This window comes from Palaemon carinicauda, chromosome 41 (assembly GCF_036898095.1).
Source record: "Palaemon carinicauda isolate YSFRI2023 chromosome 41, ASM3689809v2, whole genome shotgun sequence".
Lineage (NCBI taxonomy): Eukaryota > Metazoa > Arthropoda > Malacostraca > Decapoda > Palaemonidae > Palaemon > Palaemon carinicauda.
In genome coordinates, this window is record NC_090765.1 from 44,734,564 (window position 1) to 44,750,801 (window position 16,238).

The window sequence follows — 16,238 nt, forward strand, 5'->3', positions numbered from 1 at the left end:
TGACTCGAGTTCCACAGTCCTGAACATTCCCGACCGTCTAATGTCGCGCCCCAGCCCACGTCCGATGCGTTCGAGAAGAGAACGTGGTTGGGAGTCTGAACAGCCAGGGGAAGACCCTCTCTTAAGTTGATACTGTCCTTCCACCAAGTCAGACAAGACTTCATCTTTTCGGAAATAGGGATCGAGACCGCTTCTAGCGTCTTGTCCTTTTTCCAGTGAAAAGCTAGATGGTATTGAAGCGGACGGAGGTGTAGTCTTCCTAATGACACAAATTGTTCCAGGGATGATAGCGTCCCTACCAGACTCATCCACAGCCTGACTGAGCAGTGTTCCTTCTTCAGCATGTTCTGGATGCATAACAGGGCTTGACTTATTCTGGGGGCCGACGGAAAAGCCCGAAAAGCTAGACTGTGAATCTCCATCCCTAAATACACAATAGTTTGGGATGGGACCAGTTGCGACTTTTCCATATTGACAAGGAGACCCAATTCCTTGTTTGAAGAAAAAACCTGCACAGCGAAAGCTCAAAACTAGAATATAGTACTTCACCAATTAGATGTGAAAAACTCCAGTTTAGCAACAGCGAGTAAAGTACGTCTTGCCGACACGGCGACAGAGAGAAAATTGAGTCTTTGTTTACATAAGAGCTGGGTATCTGGTCGACAGATGGCGCTGTTGGGCACACCCGCAACCTGTGTAGCGATCGCTGGCGAGTTTTTCCGTAGAGTTGTCTGTCGAGCAACAGAGTTGCAGCTATATATTCACCGGCTAAGTTAAATATTTAAAAATAAACATTCATAAATTTAGTTCTAACTGTTTCATATAAAAGGCCTTCTTTTACACTGCAATATTCAAAAATATCATGCGTAAATTATTCCACTAATTTTCTTATGAATGTATGTTTTCCCAATCAAGTCTCCACTTTAAAATTTACTATTTTTTCTTATGTAAATACAAATATCTTGCACTTTTTAATTAGGCAACTCATTCACTGATAGGATGCAGTCCCTATGATCAGAACAAAAAAAGGAGAAATTTTCAAAATAATTATGATATTTTGATTATAAAATAAATTTTTGAATATACTTACCCGATGAATATATGATAGCTGACGTCTCTGACGGCTCAACAGATTCCAAAAACTCGCGAGCGATCGCCGTGAAGGTTGCGGGTGTGACCACCAGCGCCGACTATCGGCCAGATACCGCATATACTTGTCAACATCTCCAGTTCTTCTCAGTCCCCTAGGTCTCTATCGGGGAGGAAGGGAGGGCCTTTAATTTATATATTCACCGGGGAAATATATTCAAAAATTTATTTTATAATCAAAATATCATTTTTAAATATTAAACTTAGCCGGTGAATATATAATAGCTGATTCACACCCATGGTGGTGGGTAGAGACCAGTATTAATACAATAAAGGCGTATATGCTCAAGAGTTTTTGACAACTATTCAAAAAACAGACTTAAGTATAGGTACCTGGTAAGGAAGCAGACTCTGATTATTACTCTGCCTCATTAGTCCGCTATCCTCACGAAGCCCAGCGATCCTCTTAGGATGCTGAAAGACTCCCAGGAGCTGCTATATCCAGGGTGAACACCCCTATAACAGGACCTCATCAATACCCTTAATCTGGGCGCTCTCAAGAAACAATATTTTGACCACCCGCCAAATAAAAAAGATTGCGAAAGACTTCTTAGTCTCCCATACAACCCAAAATAAGATTAAAAATTTCAAGAGTAGATTAAAAGGATATTGGGATTAAGGGAATGTAGTGGTAGAGCCTTCACCCACTACTGCACTCGCTGCTACGAATGGTCCCAGTGTGTAGCAGTCCTCATAAAAGAGTCTGGACATCTTTCAAGTAATATGAAGCGAAAACCGACTTGCCTCTCCAAAAGGTCGCGTCCATAATACTTTTAATGGGTCTATTTTGCTTAAACGCTACAGAAGTTGCTATCGCTCTAACTTCATGAGCCTTGACTTTAAGTAAATTATGATCCTTCTCACTTAATTGAGAGTGTGCCTCCCGAATCAAAAGTCTAATAAAATAAGACCACGCATTCTTAGACATGGGCAAAGAGGGCTTTTTAACGGAGCACCATAAAGCCTCTGAACAACCTCGTCGCGGTTTAGTTCTGGATAAACAAAATTTAAGAGCTCTAACGGGGCACAGCACTCTTTCAACTTCATTCCCCACAATCCCAGAAAGACTGGGGATTTCAAATGATTTAGGCCAAGGACGAGACGGAAGTTCATTCTTGGCCAAAAAAAACCAAGTTGAAGAGCGCATACTGCTTTATTAGCGGAGAAGCCGATGTTCTTGCTAAAAGCATGTATCTCACTAACCCTTTTAGCCGAAGCCAAGCTCACCAAAAAAAAGTGTCTTGAGGGTAAGATCCTTCAGGGAGGCTGAATTTAATGGTTCAAACCTGTCTGACATAAGGAACTGTAGGACCACGTCCAAGTTCCAAGCAGGAGTCGAAATATGACGCTCCTTGGAAGTCTCGAAAGACTTAAGCAGGTCTTGGAGATCTTTTTTATTAGAAAGATCCAAACCCTTATGCCTGAAAACAGAAGCTAACATGCTTCTGTAGCCTTTAATGGTGGATGCAGAGAGGGAGCGACCGTTTCTCAGATAAGGCAGAAAATCCGCAATCTGCGCTACAGAGGCACTTGGAAGAGGAAATAGAGGAGGACTTGCACCAGTCTCTAAATACCTCCCATTTTGACTGATAGATCCTGATGGTAGAGGATCTTCTAGCCCTCGCGATCGCTCTAGCTGCCTCCTTCGAAAACCCTCGAGCTCAAGAGAGTCTTTCGATAGTCTGAAGGCAGTTAGACGAAGCGTGGGGAGGCTTTGATGAAATCTCTTTACGTGAGGCTGTCGCAAGAGATCCATCCGTAACGGCAGACTTCTTGGAACGTCTACCAGCCATAGAAGTACCTCTGTGAACCACTCTCTCGCGGGCCAGAGTGGAGCAACCAATGTCAACCTGGTCTCTTCGTGAGAGGTGAACTTCTGCAGCACCTTGTTTAGGATCTTGAAAGGTGGAAAGGCATAAACGTCCAGGTGAGACCAGTCCAGCAGGAAAGCGTCTATGTGGGCTGCCTCTGGATCTGGAACTGCAAAGCAGTAAGTCGAGAGCATCTTTGTCAGTGAAGTCGCAAAAAGATCTATGGTGGGTTGACCCCATGTCATCCATAGCTTCTCGCACACAGTCTTATGCAACGTCCACTCCATGGAGATGACTTGTCCTCTTCTGCTGAGCCAGTCTGCCAAGACATTCATTTTTCCTTGCACAAATCTCGCCAAAGGAGAGATGTTACTTGCCTTAAATGGAGTTCCTTCTGATCCGTGGATCAAAGACCCGAGCATTCCAGACTGTCCAGTGGAGCTCCCTAACCCAAATCCGATGCATCTGAATACAACACATGGTTTGGGTTCTTGATCGCAAGAGAAAGACCTTCTCGAAGTCTGATGTTGCTGTCCCACCAAGTCAGACATGTCTAGACTGAGTTGGAGATTGGGAAAGAGATACTCTCTAAGCCCTTCTCCTTGTTCCAATGGTTTAGGTGAAATTGGAGAGGGCATAGGTTGAGTCTCCCAGAGAGATAAACTACTCCAGCGATGAAAGAGTTCCCACGAGGCTAGTTCAAACTCTTACAGAGCAACTGTTTTTCTCTTGCAAGTGAAGGACTTTTAACAGAGCTTGTTCCATTCTTGTGGGAGACGAAAAAGGCCCGAAAAATCAGACACTGTATCTCCATTCCCAAATAAAGAATAGTCTGGGATGGGGTACTGTAAGTTACGACTTCTCTACGTTCACTATGAGACCTAGCTCCTTGGTTAGGTCTAATGTCCATTAGAGGCTCTCCAGACAGCGATATAATGACGACGCCCTGATTAGCCAGTCGTCAAAATAAAGGGAGGCTCTGAATCCTCAAAAAATGCAGAAAGCTTGCTACATTTTGCAAGGGCCTTGTAAAAACAAGAGGAGCAGGAATGAGGCCGAAGTACAGTGCTCGAAATTGGTACATTACTTTCCCGTCCACAAACCTCAGATGTTGTTGAAAGTTTGGATGAATCGGGATGTGGAAGTATGCATCCTGAAGGTCGAGAGAGACCATCCAGTCGCCTTCCCTTACTGCTGCCAAGACAGATTTGGTAGTCTTCATCGTGAAGTTTGTCTTGACAATGAACACATTGAGCGCACTTACATCTTAAGTACTCCTGCAGTGAACGTGGCTGCCAGATCATTGGGGCCATCCCTGATAGCCTTGTTCCTGCAGTGAACGTGGCTGTCAGATCATTGGAGCCATCCCTGATAGCCTTGTTCATGCATGACATAATTGTACAGCAATACATTGACAGCTGGAGAGACCTTCTTACTTAAGGCTCCCAGGGACCAATCCAACAAATAAAAACTTCAAACGCTCGAAAAAACTCCTAACAGGAGATGGTCTAGCTCTGAAGCCGACCATAAAATCTTGGAGCGTCTCATGGCTAGACGACGAGGAGAGTCCACAAGGCTTAAGAAGTCTCCCTGGGCAGAGGCAGGTACTCCCAAGCCGAGAACTTCTCCTCGAGCTTCTCCTGTGTCACACCAGATGCCCGAGCGAGAAGCTAATTAAGAAGGAGGAAAAGCAAAAGCAGACTTTCCTAAACTTCTCCTGGATTCCAACCAGTCTCCCAGTAAGAGCATGGCCCTCTTGGAAGAACAAGAGAGAACTGACTTCGTAAAAGTAGGCGTCGAAGAAAGTCTAGGACAAAATTTCACTAAAGAAATTCATAATTAAAATACAAGGGATTGATGGACCACCCTAGGTTACTCCTCTTCTGAATGACTCCCCAAAGGTACATTAGTTGAAAGGGGGTCATCAACTTCTTCAGAAGGCACATCATCTGATAAATCTAAAGTCTTGCGAGAAGGAGATTTATATTCAGAATGACGTGAAGGAAAAGCCTGACAGGCTACATCCACTTGTATATGAACAGAAGTTAAAGTTGGAGGGTCGATGTCACGTTGTGACTGCAGAGAATGTTATTCTACTACACGTCGTGACAGAAGTAACTGACGTTCAAACGTCCAGTAGTAACAGCGGTGACTGCTGTTCGATGCTATATCGTGACTACGATGACTGACCCTCGACGTCACGTCATGTCTACGGTGTCCACCGCTCAACGTCACGTTCTGCATCTCAACGTCACGCTGTGACTGCGGTGGCTGACGTTCAAAGCGATCAAAGTTACATCGAGATTAATGCTCCGCATCTCGCTTAACAGCAAAGCTGTCACTAGAGATAACGTCAGCGTGGCGTAACAAAGCTCGTCTAGAAGGTTGAAGACCCGAATCACGTATCCCAGAACCGTGACGTACAAAAAGCAAAGGATCCTTTCGCACAGGAACAGGATCGAAAGCTTCTATTGAAGAAGAAAGCTTTAACAGCATATCTAACTTCGGATCAACCTGTGACTGCAGTGGCTGACGTTCAAACGTCACGTAGTAAACAGCAGTGCTGCTGATCGATGCTATATCGAGACTACGGTGACCGACACTCGACGTCACGTTGTGTCCACGGCGTCCACCGCTCAACGTCACGTCGAGTCTGTGGCAGAAACGTCTGTACATGAACGTCATCGCTATGAACGGGACTCTTATTATGACTACAGCTAGGACGTTGAACTTGTTCTGAAGGAACTAATAAACGTTTCAACCGTCTCGAAACTATACGCCCAGGCTTTTAAAGAGACGAATCATCGGAAGACGAGGAGAAACTTCGTCTCTCCTGTCTTATGGCAAGGACGTGCTTGCCGAGCAACGTCTGATACCTTTGAGGGAACGTCTGTTCGTTGGTTTACACTCCTCACTCCCTTAGGTCCTACGACATTCCTTCTCCCTGGTGCAGGGGAGCCTGAAAGAGGTCTCGGACTAGGCAAGTGACAAGCACGAACAAACGAACCCTCCGCAACACAGAACATGTTTTTTGCACTTACTTCACTGATATCGTATTTTTCAATAATTTCACATTAGACATGAATAAAACTGATTTCTACCTGAAGCACGCAATTCTCCCTTACATCAAAAGGTTAGAATTGCAAAATGAGTCGTATAATGTAAGCACATTAGTACAAAATGAAACAGACATGCAAAAATCAATAAACATACATATATATCGAATAAAACGGAAATATATAAAGTTAAAAAGATCAGTGACTGGGGAGGAGACTAAACACTAGTTCACTAAGGACTACGTTTTCAATCTCTCACCGTACAGTGCCTTGGGACGAGAATAAAAACTAAAACATTTTATCCTCTCTCCCCGTACAGAGACTTGGGACGAGAGTAAAAAAAACTGAATCGAGAACAACGTTACTCGCTCCCAAACTCCTTGTACAGAGACTTGGGACGAGAATAAAGATCGGATCGTTCTCTCTTTCTCTCTCTCTCTCCGTCTCTCTCTCTCTCTCTCTCTTGTCACACACAAGAGAATGGCCCACTCACCCTTCGTCAATAACAGGTTATTTGACCAAAGGAAAAAACTGAAAGGACTAAGAAATTGAAAATTAAAGAGTTCCTTTAAATTAGTATGTAAAACACTTCAGTTTGAAAGAAGAATGAACAAAACGTCAAAATCGATTTACTCTTTCTGCAAAGTGAAACCGTGATTCTCTCTTTCTCTATCGTAACGATAAAGCGCAAACTGCGTAGCATAAATAAACCCAACGTTAGTTCATCTTTGAAAAAACAGCACGAAGACTATTCAAAGAATATATTTCTTAAAATATTTTCTAAAAAATATTCATCTCATAACTCTTACAGAGCAACTGATTTAAACTTAACAAAAATAAAAGTTGAATGGGCTCAACGTTGCTTAACTTCGTTTTCCAAGTTAGGACCGCCTACAAGGAATAGGTAAAGGCCGCATATAAACAAAACATAAAATTTATATTGATGTTTAGTATAAATGGAAAGCTAATCGAAGAGGCCTAATAAAGGCGGGTGAGATATAAAATATAAAATATATAGAGGTAAATCTATAAATATCAACAATAATTTATAAAGTGATAAAATAATTACTAAAAGCCTTAAACACACTTCCGTACACTGAGGGAAGGGTCGGCCATCTTTTCTCTATGGAAAAACCAGAGATTAAAAAAAAAAGCAAGGGCAAAACACTTTTCCTCTCCTTTCAAAAGCATTTCTTTTGAAGATAGTATTGAATAATCCAACACGGCGAAAGCAATAAAACCAAAACCAAGTACTTCACCAATTCGGTAGAAAACTCGAGGTCATAAAGCGAGCGGAACCAACTTGTCGACAAGACCGACAGAGAAGAACTGGAGATGTTGACAAGTATATGCGGTATCTGGCCGATAGTCGGCGCTGGTGGTCACACCCGCAACCTTCACGGCGATCGCTCGCGAGTTTTTGGAATCTGTCGAGCCGTCGGAGACGTCAGCTATTATATATTCCCCGGCTAAGTTTAATATTTAAAATGTATTTTTCCTAACTATACAAACCTGAGTCCTTTACTTATAGGAGATGGATAAGAGCTAAGGCTGGAATACGGTAGTTCAAACTTCTAAGGAGGTGTAAACAACCAGCATGGTGAAGGTTACCAGTAAGTCTGGAATGAAAGGGGAGAGTGACTGTCCCTCTTTTCATTTTTATTTTTTCCACCTCTTGAGGTACAGCCTCGGTAACCTTCCCAGCTGGACTTGATCTAAAGATAGATAAGCTCATTTTGCTTTCAGCATCTGAAAGTTCCACTTTTGAATCTTTTCCCACACTCCTTCACAAGGGGTGACCCAAATAGAAGAGCAGTTTGCAAACTGTGTCTGGCGAGGGTCAAACCGAAAGAAGGTATCGACTGGGGCTATCTGAAATCTCCACTAGATTCCCATAGCCTAGAGATTGAAGGGATACGGAATCCACAACTAGCTTTCCATTTGGCATTGAGCAGAGTTCTGTTTAACCGAATCCAAGTGGGAGATGATTTGAAGATGTAATCTGATCGTATCCAAGTGATCAGCCACATTGGATACGAAGGCGAGGGTGTTTGACCAAAAGTCAACTGTAAACTGATGATAAAAATTGATGCCAACTGCATCTGGTGTTCCTTAGAGGTCAACCCATCCACGTACTGACCAGTCCCAATGTCGCTTATATCTGTTTAGATGGGAAGCGGAGCTCGTAACTTGATCTAGTTTTGTTAAGTCCACCTATGCTCAAGACATCTACGGAGAGTAATGGCATGAGAGCATAACCGTTGATGCCAGAGACAATTATTGTACCTTGAGGCTTTTGAGAATGGGGTGAATCGTACAGGATTGTTTAAGATCGCCTTCACTGACTTTGATTTGACCGCCCTTCTCAGTAGATAGGAACGATCTTGGAAAAGACAAATCACAGTCTGTTTAGCAAGAGTAATTCCTCTTGGGGAACGATCTTTTCAATGCCGCGGGGAACGATACCAAAGACTTATCACACTATACTCAAAGAGGACAGCGTGAACGAGGAGCAGCTTAAAACAAAAAATCCCCGAAGTCCGAAGTACTGACACCACTTGAAAGAAACTGACTCAAGGAGATTCTGAAGAGTGCAGGAAACATCTCTAGGGAGCAAAGCTTTTCGTCCTGACCAGTCATGCCTGCAGGCCTCCCTTTGTGGGAATGACTACAGTACTTGAGGCACAGGACTTAGTCCTTGAACCTCACACCTCTATGCATACCCTATAGGAAGAATTTGGTGCAACGCTACTTTTTCCACAAAACTGTGCAGAGGAACCTAGAGAGGCCAAAAGGAACTCTTTGAGTTGGTCAGCCTGCGCTTCAGGATTCTTTCTTCAATTCGCCACATCACATCATCAAACTGAAACAAGAAAATATTCCTCTCAGGAGGAAGTCTCTCTGGCATCCCAAAAGAAACAAGAAAAACTCCCAAGTGTTACTAAAAAGCCTAAACTGTGGAGAAGAAGAAAAAAAAAAAAAAAAAACACACATGGTGAGTAGTCATAAACACACACACAAAGCTGGAAAGAGAAAGAAATACTAAAGAAAATTTAAAACAAAAACTGAAAATGTTCCCAGAAGAGAGGAACATGTGTACTCTCTGATGGCTGAACAGCAAGTGAGATTACAGTGAGCGACAGTGGAGGGGTGGTTGCCTCCCCGCTGCAAACAAGGCAATTAATTGCTGGCCGTTTTTACTTTGTTATAAGTTTTAACTGCCGTATTCCAGCCTTCTCCGTTATCCATCTCCTATAAATAAAGGACAATGATTTGCACTTGTGTTGGAACAAACATCTTTTTTCTATGGATAAAGCCGTTCTAGCTTGGTTTCCTTATGGCAGCAAAGGAGAGGATTCAAATAACCTCCTAGTCAGCAAATTAGACGGATGTAGGAGCTATTAGGACCTTGGCCAGTACTAGTTATGAGATAATACCGTACATATATATATAGTAGTGATAAGCTTTTACCATAATGTAAACCTTTCTACATCCTAAAAGAGTTGGTTGGTTTTAGATTGATCTTTAAAAGTGCAAGACACACAGCTTGTTCAATGTTTAGTAATGCTTAAAAAAAATTTAATACTGGTATGTAGTTATCAGGAATTCAGTAATAAGTTACTTAGCTATATACACATTACCTGTTTAAGTAAAGCATTGAGTATCAACTGAAGTTTTTCACGACCGAGCATCAGTGGTAGTTCAATTGGAGGTCCCGCCACTTCTCCTGTCTCAGAAGCAAACTGAGCAAGTACATTGACCCTTTCCACACCTTCACGCCTTGAAAACATTGTAAATAATTCAGCATCAGTACGCAAAAATAGAAACACAAGAATGCATTTGATTTCAGTACACAAATCAAAACTCTCACAAATGGCAGGTTACAATAGCAAAATCAAAGAAAAAAAAATATATATATAATATGAGCACTATACCATTAATTCTAAACTAATATAAAATAAATCATGTACAGTATACAAAATCAATATTATTCATTAACTACTCTCCATACAAATCTATACTGTAAGCATAACTATACCATGGAATATGAAATCAAGAAATAGGTACTATTTAACAAATATGAAACTTACTCATCATCAGGTTCATCATCTCCTCTGAAGAGCTTCTCCTTCTCCTGAAGACTATCATCCTCATAAGAACGTTTCATTATGTCCCTGAAATAAAGCAAAAACTCAAATGAATGCAAAATCTAAAATTAACTCTAGTCCTTATATATGAAATTCAGCGGTTTTAGTCTTCTTATAGAACTGTACTAAAACTATTGGAGGAATTCTTCAATGGTGAATATACTTCATTTAAAGTGCATCAAGGCCTCCTCAAGATGTCACAATGAAGTTAAGTTCAAAATTTTGGGAAAGTAATTAGATTATTTCCTATTTATATAAATCTTTGTCCTTTAAAAGGAGTATGATTTTGGCAAAGCTGGAACTCAGCTGTTAAAATAAATAAGGCGCATATCATTACTGGTGGGTGGCAGGCATCCTCCTCCCTGCCAGTAGACCCATAAGCCGCTTTGACCTCCACCTATGAATTTCTGGGTGGTTGAGGTGGGAAGTGTAACTTGAAGGACTCTAGGTTTATGTAGTTAGGAAAAATACAAATTACTTCCAATTTTTGTAAGTTGTTCCTCCACAGATGCAACAATCATCCTTTAATAGGAAACTTATGTTTATGAAGGAAGAAGTTCCTATAATCAAACTGGGATGTGAATCACTCAGACCCGAAGAAGTGCGGGAGTGTTGACTCCAATCCATCTCCTACTAACCTGAGGAAATATTCTCAGGCGATAGGCTAGGCTTCTGTTTTACACAGACGGGAACTTATCCTGAAAGTACATACTATCTGGAATGTATAACTTTTAAAAGTAACAAGTTTACATTTCCATTCATCCTCCCTCTTGCAAGGATTGGGGGACATAAATTTACAGTATGTGTGTAAAAGAACAGTAGCTCAGCATGGTAGCTTACCTGCATCAGACATTCTCACTCCTACCAAAAGTTGTCACAAACGTTATATTAGACGAGATGGTTCTTGTCATAGGAAGAAGCTAGGTTCACTACACCATCTATTGAGTCATTACCACAGGACCTATGGAGAAATTATCACAGACTTTTGGGTGTATGTCTTGTGAAGATTATCTGGGACATCCTGACACTAGACTCCAACATTTGCACCACTGACAGGTTCTTCAGAAAGGGTAGTGTTGCACCAACCCCCTTAAAGGGGAATAACAGCAAGAAGTAAGGACATGTGGAATGGAGATCAACGTTACTCCTGTTCAAAAAGGGGTGCTGCACTTCCAGCCAGCATCTCTGCCCGATTCACATGCTTGCATGTTGCTTCTCTATTCCATGAAAAGTAAGCATTCTGTTAAGAGAAAAAGAGAAAAGATTAAGGCAGCCAAGATAGGAAGACAGAGTATGTCAGTACTGATCTATGGCTTAAGTCTATGTGGACTACCGACATACTGATATATGGCTCAAGTCAAAGTGGACTACCAATGTACTGGTGGTGACGGGTAAGTCCAGCCACTTCCCAGAAACTACCAACACCTCGTCATAAATTTTAACAGGCGAGTTTCCAGCTTTGATGAAATCATACTCCTATTAAAGGACAAAGGTTTGTATGCGTGTAGGAAAGAATTTCCTTTGGTAGAATTTTTTCTAAGTTAACATTGTTGCCAAACCCAGAAAATTAATAGATAATATAATGTACTTTTATGAAATCTTGAGTGTCAATATTATGAGTGTTTCCTATTAATGGAGAGTAAAGTTTCAATATTCTTTACTTCTGCAAATAAGACCATTGTTAAAAATAAAGGGATGTATGCATGATAGGAGCCACCTGTAAGTATGATAGTGGCCATGCCCATAACTCCCTTATTTTCAACTCTATAGGACACTTGTTTAAATAAAAACCGTTCAGAATGTTCTAACTACACAGGGTAAGTACTTACCAGATACAAATAAAATTATTTTGAAAACCATCAAAACTGCCGTGAAATTTCTAAGTCGAATGAGCTCTGTAACCTGACATGAACATTCTCTCCCATAGTTCCTAGAATTCACTGTAAATGGCTTTTTGATTAATTCAACAGCGCTTTAGCATCAGAATACTGAACTAATCAGCAGTCGTGGCAATTTGAAACGACCAAATCGGACCCAACTTGACCTAGGAAATTGCCGGAGGGCTTTTTTATTATCCAATTGGAATCCCATATTTCCAAAAAATCAAACAAGGTAATGGGAGCATCAATCAAGGGTCGGAGATGCTCATTCTTTACACACGAGGAGCGAAGATGGCAATATATCAGTGTAAATATACTTGTGAATCATTTTTCAATTTAATCAATCCAAATACTGTAAAAGATAGCAAATTTACCAAGAGTAATAAATTCAGATCTTATTTGTACAAAATAGGACTATTGGGGGATTATTCCAGTGATTGTTTAAAGTGCTACAATAGTGAAATGCATTTTGAATATGATGGAAAACCATCGAACAATGGTCAACCTCAGTTGTTTTTGGGCGGTGTTCTAAAAGTTATTGCCGCAGGCAGATTGCCCCTAAACATAGAAGCTTTTTTTTTACGTTCAAAACTATAGTGCAAACATGTATTTGAAATTCTTGCATATTTTACATATAATAACATACTCAAGAAAATTATTGGCCCCAACTACAAAGAGTTCGCATCACACACGACCGTGGACTGGTACAACTTCTGACGAGACGTGTGTGCAGACATTTTATTGATAAATAGCAAGAAGATTAGCAGACCATCTACATAGAGTTTGCATCATATATGCTTACTGGTTCAACTTTTGCCGGCACGTGTGTTAGGACATTTCAATGATGGACAGAAAGATAATTGGCGGACCAGGACATATTGTTGAGATAGACGAGAGTAAGTTTGAAAAGTGGAAATACAATGTTGGTAGCAGGGTCGATAGCAAATACGTGTTTGGCAGGACTGACCGGGAAACGTGAAAGTTTCTTCAGGGTTGTCGAGAATTGTTCCAATAAGACATTGATCCTGATATTATTAGAGTTCGTTCATCCCGAAACTACCATAATTTCAGACTCTTGGAAGGCTTATAGTAATATCAAGGATAAATTTCTCCATAACACTACTAATCATAGCATTAATTTTGTGTCCTGACTATCCCAGTGTGCACACCAATACCATTGAATCGCAAGTAAAGTACTTATAAGATCTGTTGGGACACAAACATTTGTATTATAGCTACTTTGCTATATTCATTATTCAAAAGTCCTATCTAAAAGATACTAGGTGTAAACTGAAGGCATTCCTAGAATTAGTCAAGCGTGTTTACCCGCTCAATAACTGTGATTCTGAAAGTCCTGGTCCGTCCCAACACCCTACTCCTTCGCTAATTTCCGATCCATCCAACCCACCACGAAAACAGAAGTTGTCCCTTGGAAAGAAGATACCACTCAAAGATTTTGACTTCAGTGACTTCAAGTAATAGTGCCGCTGCAAAGGTTACAAATCCCAGATGCCTCACTAGGAGTGAAACGGGTTATGAATCAAACACAGGGTAAGCAAAGAATACAGCAGTGTAAGAGGGATCGAATTATCTCCCCGTTAGGTAGGGACACAGCTTGTAGGTTATGTTAGGTTAGGTGTGGAAATTTAGGTAAGGTGGTGTTCTTGTGTATAGGTTTTACAGAATAACGGACACAGTTTTTGTAGTACAGCGGCAACCCTGTGACACACCAACTAAGGTAAATACTGTATATGATACTTTAAGTACAGTCATAACTCTCTTCATGAAAGACTCTGCTTACAAAATTTTCAAGCTACGAAACGAGATGTGAATATTTCTATGACTCACCTTACGAAAAATTTTTCACTTTAAGAAAAGAGATTTGCCAGCCAGGACGAGAGTAAAATAGTCACCCATCACAGAGTTGAAGAAAATGGGTTTAGACAGAAAATGTAGCTGTAGCCTATTATAGAGTTAACTATAATAGTACAGTATTGTGCTGTATGTATTGTATTATTTTCCATTTCTTATTACATTATGTTGTAATAACTACTTAATTTACAGGTATTAACATGACAAATTCGAAGATAATTTGTATTTTTCCTAACCATACAAACCATAGCTATTTACACATATTTGCCCGCCAGCCCTGTTACCCAAGACAAGTCCTACCTCTAAGTGAAAGTGAGCATTCACCTGGGTGTGAGGGGGGGAGGGGTAGCTAGCTACCACTCCCCTACCCCCCCGGGGTATGAAGCCGAAGCGACGCCCCGGTTCGGGAAAGATGTTGCAGTGTGGTTGTTTGAGTAGTCTGCACCGTGGGAGAAGCTCTCCCGGGAGTTCCGTCATGGGAAGCAGAGGGTGCAGAAACCGTTCTGCGCATAGTCCCAGTGGAGCTCTCCCATTGAAAGGTTGACAGACAACCTGGTCTTGTTGAGACCCATTCTCCACAGACAAAAAGGAGGGAAGACGCAGGCGTCGAAGTTGTCCCACCATCACCGGAATGCATCTTGCCAGAGTCTCGGGGTCTGAGACTGGGGGGAAGAACAGCGGAAGCTTGAGGTTCCAAGCTGTCGCGATCAGGTCCCCAAGACCAGGACTTGCTGGTTCCTCAAGGCCAAAGACCCCCAGGTACACTCTCTCTACGAGGCCCTGCTCGGATTGTCGGAGAGAACATTCCTCTGCCTGGAATGAGAGAGCCGATGGTGGTATTGAGAGTAACTCAATCATCTCGGTATCTCTACTGCAAGATGTGAAGGTGTGAAAATGCGTTCCCTGCTGGTTAGAACACGCCAGAATCATGAAGTCGACGCGCACGGAGCGACTCGGCAGGAGCTGTAGGATCTGAAGAGGGGCCAGACTAAGGGCCCTAAGCCTGCCTGAATGATGGAGAGGTATCCTTCAGGTCCTGACCATAGGCCTGGACCGGAACATGCCCCCCCCCCCCCCCTTTTCTTTGACGAGTCCGAGAACAGCATCAAGAATGTGGGGAAAGGACGAGAATATCCACTACCATCAAGAGGTTCCATAGGTCAACACCCATTGCAGGTCTAATAGTTCCGCTGGTCCCATAGGGGCCAGGAAGTCCGGTTAATCGTTGCCTGAAACCACCGGAACTTGGACCGCCCCACATGGAACTTATCCTGAGGCGACCGTTCGGACTATAGACGGGTCAATGAGGAAAGGAGAACTAGGAAACGTTCCAAGGTAGGGCTGAAAGCTCTGCTTGACTGAGAACAGGTACTGCGACTCTCCTCAGTCTTGCCACAGTCAACTGAAGGGAAGGCTCGGAGGATGTGGCAACAGAATCTGGCGTCCCCAGGTGGTCACCCATCCAAGTACCGACCAGAACCGACGTTGCTTAACCTCGCTGGACGGACGAGAAGCGGGGTTTCCAACGTGGTAAGGCCGTTGACTCAATATCATGGCCAGATACTCCAGATGTTGAGGCATAAGAAGAGAAGGCTAGTAGCAAAATACCATGAACCCACACTCATGGTAAGCACCCGGAAGCTTGTCCCGGCACTGAAGAAGGTCGAACCGGAGCCTACCGGAGTTGACCATCCCTCCAAAAAGCGAAGGAGGCGGAAGCTTGCACCTGAGCGGCCATGAGGAAAGCAGGGAGGGTTCTCTAGGGAAAAAAACCTGCGATGCCACGGCGGGATCACCACACTGCATCATAAGCAGGAATACTTGCAGTCTAGGCTGAATTCCACGAGCTCCCTGGAAGATGGATGGAATGGAAACTGAAAGTACCCGTCCTTCCGATCCAGGGTTTAAGGAGTCCTGTCGCCTCGTTACCAGTCTGATCGATTCTGCTGTTCTACGCTAGCCGAAGTTTGTTCGACACACTTGATCAGGGCTGAGAGGTCGACTACGGACATCCCCTCTCAGATCCTTCCTTACAAGAAAGGATCAACTGAAGAAGCCGGGGGTGAAGCCGTCGATGATCCTATGGAGGACCTTCGCCTAAGGTATGGATCATTCTGGCCAACCGGGCAACTCTTGCCGACGCTATGGCATAGAGGTTCAGAGACACTGAATCCGCTGACAGAGACAGCAGGCGCGATATCCTTGGCTGATCACAGAGATCGTGCGGGAATGGGCATCGGGAAGCTGTCATCCGGATGAGTAACCTTAAGCATCCTCCCAGCGTGAAACCTGCAATCCTAGAGTTCGTGAACTCTGCCGCTC

The 16,238-nt window shown here is 42.6% G+C and overlaps 1 protein-coding gene and 1 pseudogene across 1 annotated transcript in view; both read right to left on the minus strand.

Annotated features, from left to right (window-relative positions):
- Positions 1–16,238, minus strand: part of Nle (notchless) — an 83,194-nt gene that overhangs the window by 35,975 nt on the left and 30,981 nt on the right. The window contains exons 2-3 of the mRNA XM_068364599.1: positions 10,108–10,191; positions 9,658–9,796 (exon numbers count right to left, since the gene is read on the minus strand). Of these exons, the coding sequence (XP_068220700.1) occupies positions 9,658–9,796; positions 10,108–10,191 (223 nt within the window). The remainder of the gene's footprint in view (positions 1–9,657; positions 9,797–10,107; positions 10,192–16,238) is intronic.
- Positions 15,342–15,460, minus strand: LOC137632727 (5S ribosomal RNA; annotated as a pseudogene).